The sequence below is a fragment of the Salmo trutta genome, unplaced genomic scaffold (genome assembly GCF_901001165.1).
Source record: "Salmo trutta unplaced genomic scaffold, fSalTru1.1, whole genome shotgun sequence".
NCBI lineage: Eukaryota > Metazoa > Chordata > Actinopteri > Salmoniformes > Salmonidae > Salmo > Salmo trutta.
In genome coordinates this window covers 1,929,903-1,947,402 of record NW_021823237.1, presented here as the reverse complement: position 1 = coordinate 1,947,402, position 17,500 = coordinate 1,929,903, and the positions used below count along the sequence as shown (strand labels likewise).

At 47.0% G+C, this 17,500-nt stretch overlaps 1 protein-coding gene across 1 annotated transcript in view; it reads right to left on the bottom strand.

Annotated features, from left to right (window-relative positions):
* Positions 1 to 17,500, bottom strand: part of LOC115189808 (anoctamin-1-like) — a 132,783-nt gene that overhangs the window by 35,095 nt on the left and 80,188 nt on the right. The window contains 3 exon segments of the mRNA XM_029748320.1: positions 10,011 to 10,063; positions 10,164 to 10,316; positions 16,317 to 16,465. Of these exon segments, the coding sequence (XP_029604180.1) occupies positions 10,011 to 10,063; positions 10,164 to 10,316; positions 16,317 to 16,465 (355 nt within the window).

Below are 17,500 nucleotides of genomic sequence, written 5' to 3'. Positions count from 1 at the left end.
CACGTCAAACAGAGAGACATATTACAGAGGACATTATCTCATCACGTCAAACAGAGAGACATATTACAGAGGACATTATCTCATCACGTCAAACAGAGAGACAGAGGACATTATCTCATCACGTCAAACAGAGAGACATTTACAGAGGACATTATCTCATCACGTCAAACAGAGAGACATTAGAGGACATTATCTCATCACGTCAAACAGAGAGACATTTACAGAGGACATTATCTCATCACGTCAAACAGAGAGACATATTACAGAGGACATTATCTCATCACGTCAAACAGAGAGACAGTTACAGAGGACATTATCTCATCACGTCAAACAGAGAGACATATTACAGAGGACATTATCTCATCACGTCAAACAGAGAGACATATTAGAGAAGACGTTATCTCATCACGTCAAACAGAGAGACATTTACAGAGGACATTATCTCACCACGTCAAACAGAGAGACATTTACAGAGGACATTATCTCATCACGTCAACCAGAGAGACAGAGGACATTATCTCACCACGTCAAAACAGAGAGACATTTACAGAGGACATTATCTCATCACGTCAAACAGAGAGACATTTACAGAGGACATTATCTCATCCCATCAAACAGAGAGACAGTTACAGAGGACATTATCTCATCACGTCAAACAGAGAGACAGTTACAGAGGACATTACCTCATCCCGTCAAACAGAGAGACATTTTAGAGGATGTTATCTCGTGTAGCACTAAATATTTGGGGGGATTATCTGGTTGATCCATTTACAAGATGATTTGAGGATGATGTCTGGCTGGATCAGGATCTAGGATGAGCAACACCCTAAAAGGCTCTGAAACGCAGCCGGTTCTCTCTGGCCCCGTGCCGTCACTGGGCTTTAAGATAGGTATTAAGTTCTAAGAGCCTAGTGAACCTTCTGTCAGGCTGCAGAATGTTCCCCAGGCTGCAGAACGTTCACCAGGCTGCAGAACGTTCGCATGGCTGCAGAACGTTCGCATGGCTGCAGAACGTTCGCATGGCTGCAGAACGTTCGCATGGCTGCAGAACGTTCACCTGGCTGCAGAACGTTCACATGGCTGCAGAACGTTCACATGGCTGCAGAACGTTCACATGGCTGCAGAACGTTCACATGGCTGCAGAACGTTCACATGGCTGCAGAACGTTCACATGGCAGCAGAACGTTCACATGGCAGCAGAACGTTCACATGGCTGCAGAACGTTCACATGGCTGCCGAACGTTCACATGGCTGCCCAACGTTCACATGGCTGCCCAACGTTCACATGGCTGCCGAACGTTCACCAGGCTGCAGAACGTTCACATGGCTGCAGAACGTTCACCAGGCTGCAGAACGTTCACCAGGCTGCAGAACGTTCACCAGGCTGCAGAACGTTCACCAGGCTGCAGAACGTTCACCAGGCTGCAGAACGTTCACCAGGCTGCAGAACGTTCACCAGGCTGCAGAACGTTCACCAGGCTGCAGAACGTTCACCAGCCTCTTAGCACATCCCATCTGGCTTATAGACTACTGCCACTCTGTTGGCATAACTTTTGAGAATTGCGACACTTCTTGGAAGCAAAAGATGCTCTACAGAGACGGACTCCACCCGAACCATCTAGGAGCCTGGAGCTTCTCTTCACATTTCAAGGCCGCGTTAAGATATTGACTAAGAGAGACAGTCCAAGCACCGCTCCTGAGTGGCGCAGCGGTCTAAGGCACTGCATCTCAGTGCTAAAAGCATCACTACAGACCCTGGTTTGATCCTGGGCTGTATCACAACCGGACGTGATCGGGAGTCCCATAGGGAGGCGCACAATTGGTCCAGCATCGTCTGGGTTAGGGGAGGGTTTGGCCGGGGTAGGCCGTCATTGTAAAATAAGAATTTGTTCTTAAAACTGACTTGCCTAGTTAAAAAAAGGTTACATAAAATAAATTATAAACTGCTCAGGTAATACCTCTCATGCTTTCTAAGCATTATTGTCGAACGGTTGTCTGTACTGCCAGGGTTGTTGTCAGTTGTAATCGTTTATCCATTCGTTTGAACTCAACTCTTAGATCTGGTATTGTTAGCTGAAAAGAGAAGCCCACTGTGGTCTGCTCACCCAGAGCTATTAGTTAAAATGCTGCATTTGTTTGGGGGAGAAATGTATCCATAACTGTTATAGGGTTCTACCATCCTCCCTCGGCTAAGCTTTGGTTTGGGGGGGTCCTCCCTCGGCTAAGCTTTGGTTTGGGGGGTCCTCCCTAGGCTAAGCTTTGGTTTGGGGGTCCTCCCTAAGCTAAGCTTTGGTTTGGGGGTCCTCCCTAAGCTAAGCTTTGGTTTGGGGGTCCTCCCTAAGCTAAGCTTTGGTTTGGGGGGTCCTCCCTAGGCTAAGCTTTGGTTTGGGGGTCCTCCCTAAGCTAAGCTTTGGTTTGGGGGGTCCTCCCTAAGCTAAGCTTTGGTTTGGGGGGGTCTTCCCTAGGCTAAGCTTTGGTTTGGGGGGTCCTCCCTCGGCTAAGCTTTGGTTTGGGGGGTCCTCCCTCGGCTAAGCTTTGGTTTGGGGGGTCCTCCCTCGGCTAAGCTTTGGTTTGGGGGGTCCTCCCTAAGCTAAGCTTTGGTTTGGGGGGGTCCTCCCTCGGCTAAGCTTTGGTTTGGGGGGTCCTCCCTAGGCTAAGCTTTGGTTTGGGGGGTCCTCCCTAAGCTAAGCTTTGGTTTGGGGGGTCCTCCCTGGGCTAAGTTTTGGTTTGGGGGGTCCTCCCTCAGGCTAAGCTTTTGGGAACTCGAGGAGTTAAAACGTTTGTTGTCTTCTTTTATTACATCAGAAGTTATTATCCTGGGTGACATCAATTAATGATTGGGAAATGCAGGCTTCAGACAATCTAAAAGACGTGTGTAATAATCTAAACCTAACCCAGCAGGTGACCCAGCACTACAGATCCTTTAAAGTCAACTCTGATTGATCTTATTTTAACCAATAAACCAGAGGAATATTCATTAGATATTAGTGACCGTTGCCCAGTCGTTTGTGTTAGAGATGTGATAATACCAAAATCGAAGCCTCGTGTCGTCACAAAGAGGAACTTTAAAATCTTCAGTCAACTGGCTTTTTTTTTTTTTACATGATCTTTATTTTAGTGATCTTGATTGTATCTCTGCCGTCCATGAACCTGATTTAGCTTTCAGCCTTTTGGCAGATGTCTTCAATACTTTTGTGGATAATTATGCTCCCTTCAAGAAATTAAAGGGTGAACAGTAGATCGAATGCCTGGTACTCTCCGGAATTATGAGAAGTTATTCATACAAGAGATGGTGCTTGGGTCAAGGCCAGGAACACAAGTTTAGTCCTGGACTAGCAAGCTTTCAAGCAACTGGGGAATCATTGTGTAAGACAAAATCAGAAAGGCTAAATCTGATTATTATGTAACCGCTCCTGCGGATTGTAATGGAAACCCGGCTAAATTCTGGAAAACTGTCAAATCCCTGAAGGGGTTTGTTCTCCTCTGTGCCACAACAAATGAATTCAGAGGGTCATGAATGAATGCAGGGTAAGGAACCGATGCTCCTTAGCCTTAAGATGCTTTGGGGAAGCCGGGCCCTGGTCAATTTCACCCTCCCAATAATATACCATGATTAGTTTTATTGATTGGTAAAAATGTCTCCACTGTAAAGCACCAGGCAGCTACTGGCTATATGTGGCTTTACACAACAGGGACTAAGTTCCTCATTTTATGTTCCCCCCACTGCCAAATAAGCTTTTGGTTGCACCCAGTGTCCAGAAGCAGCTGGCCCGTTCGTGGTAAGCGCAGCAGGAAGAAACCACAGATTAAAATATCCATTAGAAATGTAGAAAGATGGGAGATCTAAAGATGCAACAACTATCATGGGTTGCTGTTATGACAAGGATAATCAACAACTACCATGGGTTGTTAGGGGAGATCTAAAGATGCAACAACTATCATGGGTTGTTAGGGGAGATCTAAAGATGCAACAACTATCATGGGTTGTTAGGGGAGATCTAAAGATACAACAACTATCATGGGTTGTTAGGGAAGATCTAAAGATGCAACAACTATCATGGGTTGTTAGGGGAGATCTAAAGATGCAACAACTATCATGGGTTGCTGATATGACCAGGATTGTGTATTTGGCTGCTGGACTATGAAAGAAAGTTGATTTGAAAACCAATAGAACAGGACAGCTCATATTAGGAAGTCTTCATATAACAATGACCTCCATGTTTCTCTGGTGGGATTTTGGCTATAAGCTAATTTGAGGAACGTAACACATGCCTCATAATACGAAGTAAAACGTCCAGGTTTCAAACAATTAAGGAGCAGGAAAAATATAGCGATGCTAACAACAGGCCTAACCGTCTTCTGGTAGATGGAAAGGCTTCCCTAAAAACCTTCTCTATTAAATGTTAACTACAAAGTAGCCTATGCCTACCTGGCAGAATGATATCAGGATTATTTACATCAATCCAGTGGCTATTGGTTTATCAAACTCCATCTCATGTGCTACAGAAACACAGCTAACCAAACCTAACCGTGTCCTCACCCACCTGGACCAGAGGAATGCATTTGTGATGAGCTACAGAAACACAGCTAACCAAACCTAGCCGTGCCCTCAGAGCATGCGCAGACCAGCTGGCTGTTGTGTTTTCAGAACATTTTCACTCCCTCTAGCTCAGGCTGTTATCTCCACCTGCTTCCAGATGTCCACTATCGTCCCGCTGCCCAAGAAAAGGAAAGTAACTGACTGACTACTGAGCAGTAACACTCACTTCCTTCATCATGAAGTGCTTAGAGAGGCTAGTCAGGGACCACATCACCTCTTCCCTCCGACACACTCCCCCCTCTCCATCTCACCTCCTCCCTCCACCCTCTCCACTTCACCTCCACCCTCCCCCCTCTCCATCTCACCTCCTCCCTCCCCCCTCTCCATCTCACCTCCTCCCTCCCCGACACACTCTACCCTCTCCAATTCACCTCCTCCCTCCCCCTTTCCACTTCACCTCCTCCCCCCCTCCATCTTACCTCCTCCCTCCCTCCCTGACACACTCCCCCCTCTCCATCTCACCTCCTCCCTCCACCCTCTCCACTTCACCTCCACCCTCCCCCCTCTCCATCTCACCTCCTCCCTCCCCCCTCTCCATCTCACCTCCTCCCTCCCCAACACACTCCACCCTCTCCACTTCACCTCCACCCTCCCCCCTCTCCATCTCACCTCCACCCTCCCCCCTCTCCATCTCACCTCCTCCCTCCCCCCTCTCCATCTCACCTCCTCCCTCCCTGACACACTCCACCCTCTCCACTTCACCTCCTCCCTCCCCAACACACTCTACCCTCTCCACTTCACCTCCTCCCTCCCCCTCTCCACTTCACCTCCTCCCTCCCTCCCTGACACACTCCCCCTCTCCATCTCACCTCCTCCCTCCCTGGCACACTCCACCCTCTCCACTTCACCTCCTCCCTCCCTCCTCTCCACTTCACCTCCTCCCTCCCTCCCCTCCACACTCCACCCTCTCCAATTCACCTACTGCCCTGAATAAGGCTGATGGAAAAGATCAGAATGTTTACCTTCAAATGTTGATAAACTATTGTTTCTTCACATTTTAAGCGCAGCAATGTGCACACGGCGGTAGACCTGGAACAGTGCAAATATTCCAACATGCAATTTGTGGAAAACACTGTTCTAAAATGCACATGTGGAAATATCCATTAGACTGTAGACTGCAGCTGGCCCGTTCGTGGAAATATCCATTAGACTGTAGACTGCAGCTGGCCCGTTCGTGGAAATATCCATTAGACTGTAGACTGCAGCTGGCCCGTTCGTGGTAAGCGCAGCAGGAAGAAACCACGTTACAGATGGAAATATCCATTAGAAATGTAGAAAGATGGGAGATCTAAAGATACAACAACTATCATGGGTTGCTGATATGACCAGGATAATGTCTTCGGCTGCTGTACAATGAAAGAAAGTTGATTTGGAAACGAATAGAACATGATAGAAATGCTGGTATTTGTATTTATTATGGATCCCCATTAGCTCCTGCCAAAGCAGCAGCTACTCTTCCTGGGGTCCAGCAACATTAAGGCAGTTTATACCATTTTAAGACATTACAATACATTAACAGATTTCACAACACACTGTGTGCCCTCAGGCCCCTACCGGTTTCAATGGCATCAGAGGAAGTGTTTCTAAAAATCATTCCCTCAACATTTCTATGGTCTTATTTGGCTAGGTTATTTTGAAACAAGGTAGGACATGCCTCATAAAATGACAAACTCCAGGTTTTAAACAATTAAGTTTATGGTTAAATCTTTTCAAAATATGGACTGCCTCCACTCAGATTGTGCCTGAGTATGTCAACAGGATCGAGCTTTTAGAAGTTAATGGTAACGATCCTACATTATATTTGTCAAACATGACTGGCGTTTAGCCTGTATTTATGTATTTAAACGTTTGTTTACATTTTCTGCCTCATGTCAGCACTAGTGTGGACATATCACATAAGCTACACTTTGAGATCTAGGCTAATTGGGCTCCCGAGTGAGAAGATGGCGCCAGAAGAAAATGGCAGAAGTTTTACGGTCTCCCAACCAACTGTGTTATTATGTTTTTTTTCTCGTGTTATTTTTTTATTTATTTTGTACATAATGTTTCTGCAAACGTATTTTTTATGGCAAAAAAAGAGCTTCTGGATATCTGGACAGCGATCACTCACCTCGGATTAGACAAAGATTTTTTCTTCAACAAGCAGGACGCACAGGATGTACTTCAGACACACGACAAGGCCGACATCCCCGTTAGAGAAAGAGACGCAGGTATAGAGGACACAGGGCGGGGTGCCTCGTAAGGATCCGCCGACTGCGAGTGGGAAATCTGCCTTTACCAACAATATTACTCGCAAACGTGCAATCATTATACAAAAATTAGACGAGGTACGATCACGAATATCCTACCAACGGGACATCAAAAACTGTAACATCTTATGTTTCACCGAATCGTGGCTGAATGTCGACATGGATAATATTCAGCTGGCGGGATATACGCTGCACCGGCTAGATAAAACAGCACACTCCGGGTAAGACGAGGGGGGAGATCTGTGTACATTTGTAAACAACAGCTGGTGCACGAAATCTAAGGAAGTCTCTAGATTTTGCTCGCCTGAGGTAGAGTATCTCATGATAAGCTGTAGACCACACAATTTGCCAAGAGAGTTTTCATCTATATTTTTCGCGGCTGTTTATTTAGCACCACAGGTGGAAGCTGGCACTAAGACCGCATTCAGTCAGCTGTATAAGGAAATAAGTAAACAGGAAAAAGCCCACCCAGAGGCGGCACTCCTAGCAGCCGGGGACTTTAATGCAGGAAAACTGAAATCAGTCTTACCTCATTTCTATCAGCATGTTAAATGTGCAACCAGAGGGGGAAAAGCAACTCGGGACCACCTTTACATTTACGTCATTTAGCAGACGCTCTTATCCAGAGCGACTTACAAATTGGTGCATTCACCTTATGATATCCAGTGGAACAACCACTTTACAATAGTACATCTATATCTTTTTGGGGGGGAGGGTGGGGGGGGTTAGAAGGATTACTATATCCTCCACACAGAGATGCATACAAAGCTCTCCCCCGCCCTCCATTTGGCAAATCTGACCATAATTCTATCCTCCTGATTCCTGCTTCCAAGTAAATATTAAAGCAGGAAGCACCAGTTACTCAGTCAATAGGAAGTGAGCAGATGAAGCAGATGCTAAGCTACAGGACTGTTTTGCACAGACTGGAATATGTTCTGGGATTCTTCCGATGGCATTGAGGAATACACCACATCAGTCACAGGCTTTATCAATAAGTGCATTGATGACGCCATCGCCACAGTGACTGTACGTACATACCCCAACCAGAAACCATAGATTACAGGCAACATCCGCACTGAGCTAAAGGGTAGAACTACTGCCTTCAAGGAGCGTGACTCTAACCCGGACGCTTATAAGAAATCCCGCTATGTCCTCAGACGAACCATCAAACAGGCAAAGCGTCAATACAAGACTATGATTGAATCGTACTACACCGGCTCCGATGCTCGTCAGATGTGGCAGGGCTGGCAAACTATTAGAGACTACAAAGGGAAGCACAGCCATGAGCTGCCCAATGACACGAACCTACCAGACGAGCTAAATCACTTCTATGCTCGCTTCGAGGCAAGCAACACTGAGGCATGCATGAGAGCATCAGCTGTTCTGGACGACTGTGTGATCACGCTCTCCGTAGCTGACGTGAGTAAGACCTTTAAACAGGTCAACATTCACAAGGCAGCTGGGCCAGACGGATTACCAGGAAGGGATACCAACCTCTCCCTCAACGTGATCAAGACAAAGGAGATGATTGTGGACTACAGGAAAAGGAGGACCGAGCACGCCCCCATTCTCATCAGTAGGGCTGTAGTGGAGCAGGTTGAGAGCTTCAAATTCCTTGGTGTCCACATCACCAACAAACTAACATGGTCCAAGCACACCAAGACAGTTGTGAAGAGGGCACGACAAAACCTATTCCCCGTCAGGAGACTGAAAATATTTGTATGGGTCCTCAGATCCTCAAAAGGTTCTACAGCTGCAACATCGAGAGCATCCTGACTGGTTGTATCACTGCCTGGTGTGGCAACTGCTCGGCCTCTGAACTCAAGGCACTACAGAGGGTAGTGCGTACGGCCCAGTACATCACTGGAGCCAAGCTTTCTGCCATCCAGGACCTCCACACCAGGCGGTGTCAAAGGAAGGCCCTAAAAATTTTCAAAGACTCCAGCCACCTCAGTCATAAACTGTTCTCTCTGCTACTGCATGGTAAGCGGTACCGGAGCACCAAGTCTAGGACCAAGAGGCTTCTAAATAGCTTCTACCCCCAAGCCATAAGACTCCTGAACCCCTAATCAAATGGCTACCCAGACTATGCATTGTGTCCCGCCACCCCAACCCCCGACTCCAAAATAAAAGGCGGCGTAATAGAGGTTGTTGTGTGGGATACTTGACGAGACTACGTCGGCAGTGAATAAACTCTCCGTTCTATTGGCCAACGTGCAATCACAGGAGAATAAACTGGATGAGCTCCTTTCTAGACTATCCTATCAACGTGATATGAAGAACATCCAATGTTTCTCCGAGACGTGGCTGAACAAGTACACAGTCAATACAAATCTAGCTGTTTCTTTCTATACAAATCGGCAGGTCAGAATGGCAGCGTCGCGTAAACTCAAGGCGGTTGTGTGTGTCTCTTCGTTAGAAGGAAACACATTGTCTAGAAGGAAACTGCAAGTAAGCATTTAGTTGGACGATATATACCATATGTATCCAGTACATATGACTAATAAAACTTGAAACTCTATGGGCTGGTTGGCAAGCAAACATATCTGCACACAATAATACCAGAGACAATCTCAACATGTAACGTATCTAGCCAGCTGTTAAATCGCCTAAACAAACTGCCCTACCAATTTAGGAGTCTACAATCTCAGCACATCCAACCCGCAGATTAATGTGCCTGGCAGAGTGGAGTCTGACATCCCACCATGCAATGCACCCTGGACTGAAGAGGCAGACCAATAGGAGACATTGTGGTGGGCTCTCCTCTTAGAGCGACACATTTCTCCAGGTAGGAACATCACAAACATATCATCACCCCGGCCCCATTGGAGAGAAGAGTTACGACATCAGTCAGTATTGAAATCTGACATGTATGATAGACGTTTTCACCATCTAAAGGTCATATTCCTATTAACTTCCAGTGTAGTGACTATCACAGGGCTACTTCCTACCGGACGGATTTCTGCCTGCTTGAACGGCATCAGCTCAGATACACATGAAAACCTTAAATGACCCCTGGGAAACGATAGAAAATCACTAAGGAGATGCACAAAAATAATATAACATTCAAAATGGGTGAATATTTCCTTTATCGCACCAGTGTGCAAAAATACACAGTGTGTTCTCAGAATGTGTGTGTTCGCGCCAATGTTAACACTTACATTGATAATGACAGAGAACTTTCCCATTCCACTCAGGATGTTGTACCAGATTCCTACAGAGAGAGAGAGAGAACAGAGTTGTGAGAGAAGAGTGGAGGGGTGTGGATCTGTGTGTGTGGACACGTGTGCGTCTTGGCGAAGAGGGCGTGTTACCGATGTCTTTGGCTTGGACAGCGTCCGGTCGTCGCAGCTCGGTGACGAACTTCTTGGCGTCGAGGCGGATCTCGATCACGTTGTTGAGGAGAGCGAAGAGAGGAGCCAGAGGGAACGACGCCACAAACAGAGACACAAAACCAAACTGGATAACTGGGGAGAGAACACACACACACAAAACCAAACTGGATAACTGGGGAGAGAACACACACACACAAAACCAAACTGGATAACTGGGGAGAGAACACACACACACAAAACCAAACTGGATAACTGGGGAGAGAACACACACACACAAAACCAAACTGGATAACTGGGGAGAGAACACACACACACAGTGTTAGTTGAGAGGAACAACCTGAGGAAGCGTCTGGAACAAGTCATTATCTTATCTGGTAGTCCTCTGCAACACACCAACAAACAGCTGGAGGGCAGGGTGTTCCAGACATACACCAGCTGATGATAAACACACCAAAAACATCCCTGAGTTCAGGACCTGGCAGGGGACCCACCCTGAGATCAGGACCTAGCAGGGGACCCACCCTGAGTTCAGGACCCACCCTGAGTTCAGGACCTAGCAGGGGACCCACCCTGAGTTCAGGACCTTGCAGGGGACCCACCCTGAGTTCAGGACCTAGCAGGGGACCCACCCTGAGTTCAGGACCTAGCAGGAGACCCACCCTGAGTTCAGGAGCTAGCAGGGGACCCACCCTGAGTTCAGGACCTAGCAGGAGACCCACCCTGAGTTCAGGACCTAGCATGGGACCCACCCTGAGTTCAGGACCTAGCAGGGGACCCACCCTGAGTTCAGGACCTAGCAGGGGACCCACCCTGAGATCAGGACCTAGCAGGGGACCCACCCTGAGATCAGGACCTAGCAGGAGACCCACCCTGAGTTCAGGACCTAGCAGGGGACCCACCCTGAGATCAGAACCTAGCAGGGGACCCACCCTGAGTTCAGGACCTAGCAGGGGACCCACCCTGAGTCCAGGACCTAGCAGGAGACCCACCCTGAGTTCAGGACCTAGCAGGGGACCCACCCTGAGTTCAGGACCCACCCTGAGATCAGGACCTAGCAGGGGACCCACACTGAGTTCAGGACCTAGCAGGGGACCCTCCCTAAGTTCAGGACCTAGCAGGGGACCCACCCTGAGTTCAGGACCTAGCAGGGGACCCACCCTGAGTTCAGGACCTACAGGAGACCCACCCTGAGTTCAGGACCCACCCTGAGTTCAGGACCTAGCAGGGGACCCACCCTGAGTTCAGGACCCACCCTGAGTCCAGGACCTAGCAGGGGACCCACCCTGAGTTCAGGACCTAGCAGGGGACCCACCCTGAGATCAGGACCTAGCAGGAGACCCACCCTGAGTTCAGGACCTAGCAGGGGACCCACCCTGAGTTCAGGACCTAGCAGGGGACCCACCCTGAGTTCAGGACCTAGCAGGGGACCCACCCTGAGATCAGGACCTAGCAGGAGACCCACCCTGAGTTCAGAACCTAGCAGGGGACCCACCCTGAGTTCAGGACCTAGCAGGGGACCCACCCTGAGTTCAGGACCTAGCAGGGGACCCACCCTGAGTTCAGGACCTAGCAGGGGACCCACCCTGAGTTCAGGACCTAGCAGGGGACCCACCCTGAGTTCAGGACCTAGCAGGGGACCCACCCTGAGTTCAGGACCTAGCAGGGGACCCACCCTGAGTTCAGGACCTAGCAGGGGACCCACCCTGAGTTCAGGACCTAGCAGGGGACCCACCCTGAGTTCAGGACCTAGCAGGAGACCCACCCTGAGTTCAGGACCTAGCAGGGGACCCACCCTGAGTTCAGGACCTAGCAGGGAACCCACCTTGAGTTCAGGACCTAGCAGGGGACCCTCCCTGAGTTCAGGACCTAGCAGGACACCCACCCTGAGTTCAGGACCTAGCAGGGGACCCACCCTGAGACTAGAATAGAGTAGAGTAGTACTTTATTGGTCACAACTTAGGAAATTGTTTTATCGCTCAACATCAATAAATTCAAAGGACACAGAAACCCATAGGAAACAGAGTTACAGTGCATTTGGAAAGTATTCAGACCCCTTGACTTTTTTCCACAATTTGTGAGGTTACAGACTTTCTCAAAAATCCTCATCAACCAACACACAATACCCCATAATGACATCACAATACCCCATAATGACATCACAATACCCCATAATGACATCACAATACCCCATAATGACAAAGCGAAAACAGGTTTTTAGAAATATTTGCAAATTTTTAAAAATTAAAACATAAATATCTTATTTACATACAGTTGAAGTCAGAAGTTTACATACACTTAGGTTGGAGTCATTAAAACTCGTTTTACAACCACTCCACAAATATCTTGTTCACAAACTATAGTTTTGGCAAGTCGGTTAGGACATCTACTTTGCGCATGACACAAGTAATTTTTCCAACAATTGTTTACAGACAGATTATTTCACTTATAATTCACTGTATCACAATTCCAGTGGGTCAGAAGTTTACATACACTAAGTTGACTGCCTTTAAACAGCTTGGAAAATTCCAGAAAATTATGTCATGGCTTTAGAAGCTTCTGATAGGCTAATTGATATCATTTGAGTCAATTGGTGGTGTACCTGTGGATGTATTTCAAGGCCTACCTTCAAACTCAGTGCCTCTTTGCTTGACGTCATGGGAAAATCAAAAGAACTCAGCCAAGACCTCAGAAAAGAATGGTAGACCTTCACAAGTCTGGTTCATCCTTGGGAGCAATTTCCAAACGCCTGAAGGTACCACGTTCATCTGTACGAACAATAGTACGCAAGTATAAACACCAAGGGACGACGCAGCCGTCATACCGCTCAGGAAGGAGACGCGTTCTTTGGTGTGAAAAGTGCAAATCAATCCCAGAACAATAGCAAAGGACCTTATGAAGATGCTGGAAGAATCAGGTACAAAAGTATCTATATCCACAGTAAAACGAGTCCTATATCGACATAACCTGAAAGGAAGAAGCTACTGCTCCAAAACTGCCATAAAAAAAGCCAGACTACGGTTTGCAACTGCACATGGGGACAAAGATCGTAATTTTTGGAGAAATGTCCTCTGGTCTGATGAAACAAAAATAGAACTGCTTGCCCATGATGACCATCGTTATGTTTGTAGAAAAAAGGGGGAGGCTTGCAAGCCGAAGAACACCATCCCAACCGTGAAGCGCGGGGATGGCAGCATCATGTTGTGAGTTGCTTTGCTGCAAGAGGGACTGGTGCACTTAACAAAATAGATGGCGTCATGAGGAATGAAAATTATGTGGATATATTGAAGCAACATCTGAAGACATCAGTCAGGAATTTAAAGCTTGGTCGCAAATGGGTCTTCCAAATGGACATTGACCCCAAGCATACTTCCAAAGTTGTGTCAAAATGGCTTAAGGACAGTAAAGTCAAGGTATTGGAGTGGCCATCACAAAGCCCTGACCTCAATCTTATAGAAAATTTGTGGGCAGAACTGAAAAAGTGTGTGTCAGAAAGGAGGCCTACAAACCTGACTCAGTTACATTTACATTTACATTTAAGTCATTTAGCAGACGCTCTTATCCAGAGCGACTTACAAATTGGTGCATTCACCTATAATATCCAGTAGAACAAACACTTTACAATAGTGCATCTAAATCCTTTAAAGGGGGGGGGGGGTTAGAAGGATTACTTTATCTCACCCAGTTACACCAGCTCTGTCAGGAGGAATGGGCCAAAATTCACCCAACTTATTGTGGGAAGTTTGTGGAAGGCTACTTGAAACGTTTGACCCAAGTTAAACACTTTAAAGGCAATGCTACCAAATACTAATTGAGTGTATGTAAACTTCTGACCCACTGGGAATGTGATGAAAGAAATAAAAGCTGAAATAAATCATTCTCTCTACTATTATTCTGACATTTCACATTCTTAAAATAAAGTGGTGATCCTAACTCACCTAAAACAGGGAATTTTTACTAGGATTGAATGTCAGGAAATGTGAAAAACTGAGTTTAAATGTATTTGGCTAAGGTGTATGTAAACTTCCGACTTCAACTGTATACTGAGATCATATGACACTTAAATAAAGTCCACCTGTGTGCAATCTAACTTATTATACGACTTCTGAAGGTAATTGGTTGCACCAGATCTTATTTAGGGGCTTCATAGCAAACATATGCATGCACCACCTTTCCATTAAAAAAAAATAATAATAATAATGTTTAAACAAGTCATTTTTTTCATTTCACTTCACCAATTTGGACTATTTTGTGTTTGTCAATTACATGAAATCCAAATAAAAATCCATTTAAATTACAGGTTGTAATGCAACAATAAAGGAAAAATGTCAAGGAGGAATGAGTCCTTTTTCCAAGGCACTGTATGTATGCACAGGACACAGAAACTCATATGAAACATATTTTTCTGAGGTTGTCTGCTTGATATTTTTAGATTTCATGGGGAGGCTTAGATGTTAAATATACTGTTTAGGTTTTCTACTGCCATGTTTACACCTTCACTATTACAGTGAAACGTTTTGTCCAGGAAGTTGTCTGGAAGGGATATAATTTGTTTTTGGGGAGATTTCCACACTACTTTCCTTCCATCTATAGCATGTCTTAATAGTATTGTGTTGGTCCCTCTGTTATCTCCTGTTACTGTATCCAGTGTGCTGGTCCCTCTGTTATCTCCTGTTACTGTATCCAGTGTGTCGGTCCCTCTGTTATCTCCTGTTACTGTATCCAGTGTGTCGGTCCCTCTGTTATCTCCTGTTACTGTATCCAGTGTGTCAGTCCCTCCTCATCTCTGTTATCTACTGTTACTGTATCCAGTGTGTCGGTCCCTCCTCACCTCTGTTATCTACTGTTACTGTATCCAGTGTGTCAGTCCCTCCTCATCTCTGTTATCTACTGTTACTGTATCCAGTGTGTCGGTCCCTCTGTTATCTCCTGTTACTGTATCCAGTGTGTTGGTCCCTCTGTTATCTCCTGTTACTGTATCCAGTGTGTTGGTCCCTCCTCTCCTCTGTTATCTCCTGTTACTGTATCCAGTGTGTTGGTCCCTCCTCACCTCTGTTATCTCCTGTTACTGTATCCAGTGTGTTGGTCCCTCTGTTATCTCCTGTTACTGTATCCAGTGTGTTGGTCCCTCCTCTCCTCTGTTATCTCCTGTTACTGTATCCAGTGTGTTGGTCCCTCTGTTATCTCCTGTTACTGTATCCAGTGTGTCGGTCCCTCCTCACCTCTGTTATCTCCTGTTACTGTATCCAGTGTGTTGGTCCCTCCTCACCTCTGTTATCTCCTGTTACTGTATCCAGTGTGTTGGTCCCTCTGTTATCTCCTGTTACTGTATCCAGTGTGTCAGTCCCTCATCATCTCTGTTATCTACTGTTACTGTATCCAGTGTGTTGGTCCCTCCTCACCTCTGTTATCTACTGTTACTGTATCCAGTGTGTCGGTCCCTCTGTTATCTCCTGTTACTGTATCCAGTGTGTCGGTCCGTCTGTTATCTCCTGTTACTGTATCCAGTGTGTTGGTCCCTCTGTTATCTCCTGTTACTGTATCCAGTGTGTTGGTCCCTCCTCACCTCTGTTATCTCCTGTTACTGTATCCAGTGTGTTGGTCCCTCGTCACCTCTGTTATCTCCTGTTACTGTATCCAGTGTGCTGGTCCCTCTGTTATCTCCTGTTACTGTATCCAGTGTGTTGGTCCCTCCTCTCCTCTGTTATCTCCTGTTACTGTATCCAGTGTGTTGGTCCCTCCTCTCCTCTGTTATCTCCTGTTACTGTATCCAGTGTGCTGGTCCCTCTGTTATCTCCTGTTACTGTATCCAGTGTGTTGGTCCCTCTGTTATCTCCTGTTACTGTATCCAGTGTGTTGGTCCCTCTGTTATCTCCTGTTACTGTATCCAGTGTGTTGGTCCCTCTGTTATCTCCTGTTACTGTATCCAGTGTGTTTGTCCCTCTGTTATCTCCTGTTACTGTATCCAGTGTGTTGGTCCCTCTGTTATCTCCTGTTACTGTATCCAGTGTGTTGGTCCCTCTGTTATCTCCTGTTACTGTATCCAGTGTGTTGGTCCCTCTGTTATCTCCTGTTACTGTATCCCGTGTGTTGGTCCCTTCTCACCTCTGTTATCTACTGTTACTGTATACTCACTCATCTCCATGTATTCGGGGGTCAGTCCTTCGAAGGGGACCAGGGTGTAGTCCAGGTTCCACTGTTGAGGAGGTCTGGCACGCTGCTCCTCTCTCTCCTCCAATGAAATCCCCTTATCCTTCCATGCTCGGATCAACTTCTTCAACTTACTGACGAGGGAGAGAGAGAAGGGAGGAAGAGATGGAGAGAGAAAAGGAGAGATGGAGTCAGAGAGAAAGAGAGAACCATGAAACTCGATGACACCAAGACACTATAGGCGACTATGAGCCACTATGAACCACTATGAGCCACTATGAACCACTATGAGCCACTATAGGCCACTATGAGCCACTATGAGACACTATGAGACACTACGAGTCACTATGAACCACTACGAGCCACTACGAGCTACTATGAGCCACTATGAGTCACTACGAACCACTACGAGTCACTATGAGCCACTATGAGCCACTATGAGCCACTATGAGCCACTATGAGCCCCAGTGAAGCAGCACAGAGTGGTAGAGAACGTCCTAACATTAAAATATTAAGACACTATGAGCCACTACGAGCCACTATGGGCCACTACGAGCCACTATGGGCCACTATGGGCCACTATGAGCCACTATGGGCCACTATGGGCCACTATGAGCCACTATGGGCCACTATGAGCCACTACGGGCCACTATGAGCCACTACGGGCCACTATGGGCCACTACGAGCCACTATGAGCCACTATGAGCCACTATGAGCCACTATGGGCCACTATGAGCCACTATGAGCCACTATGAGCCACTACGAGCCACTATGGGCCACTATGAGCCACTATGAGCCACTATGAGCCCCAGTGAAGCAGCACAGAGTGGTAGAGAACGTCCTAACATTAAAATATTAAGACACTATGAGCCACTACGAGCCACTACGGGCCACTACGAGCCACTATGGGCCACTATGGGCCACTATGAGCCACTATGGGCCACTATGGGCCACTATGAGCCACTATGGGCCACTATGAGCCACTACGGGCCACTATGGGCCACTACGAGCCACTATGGGCCACTACGAGCCACTATGGGCCACTATGGGCCACTATGAGCCACTATGAGCCACTATGAGCCACTATGGGCCACTATGAGCCACTATGAGCCACTATGAGCCACTACGAGCCACTATGGGCCACTATGAGCCACTATGGGCCACTATGA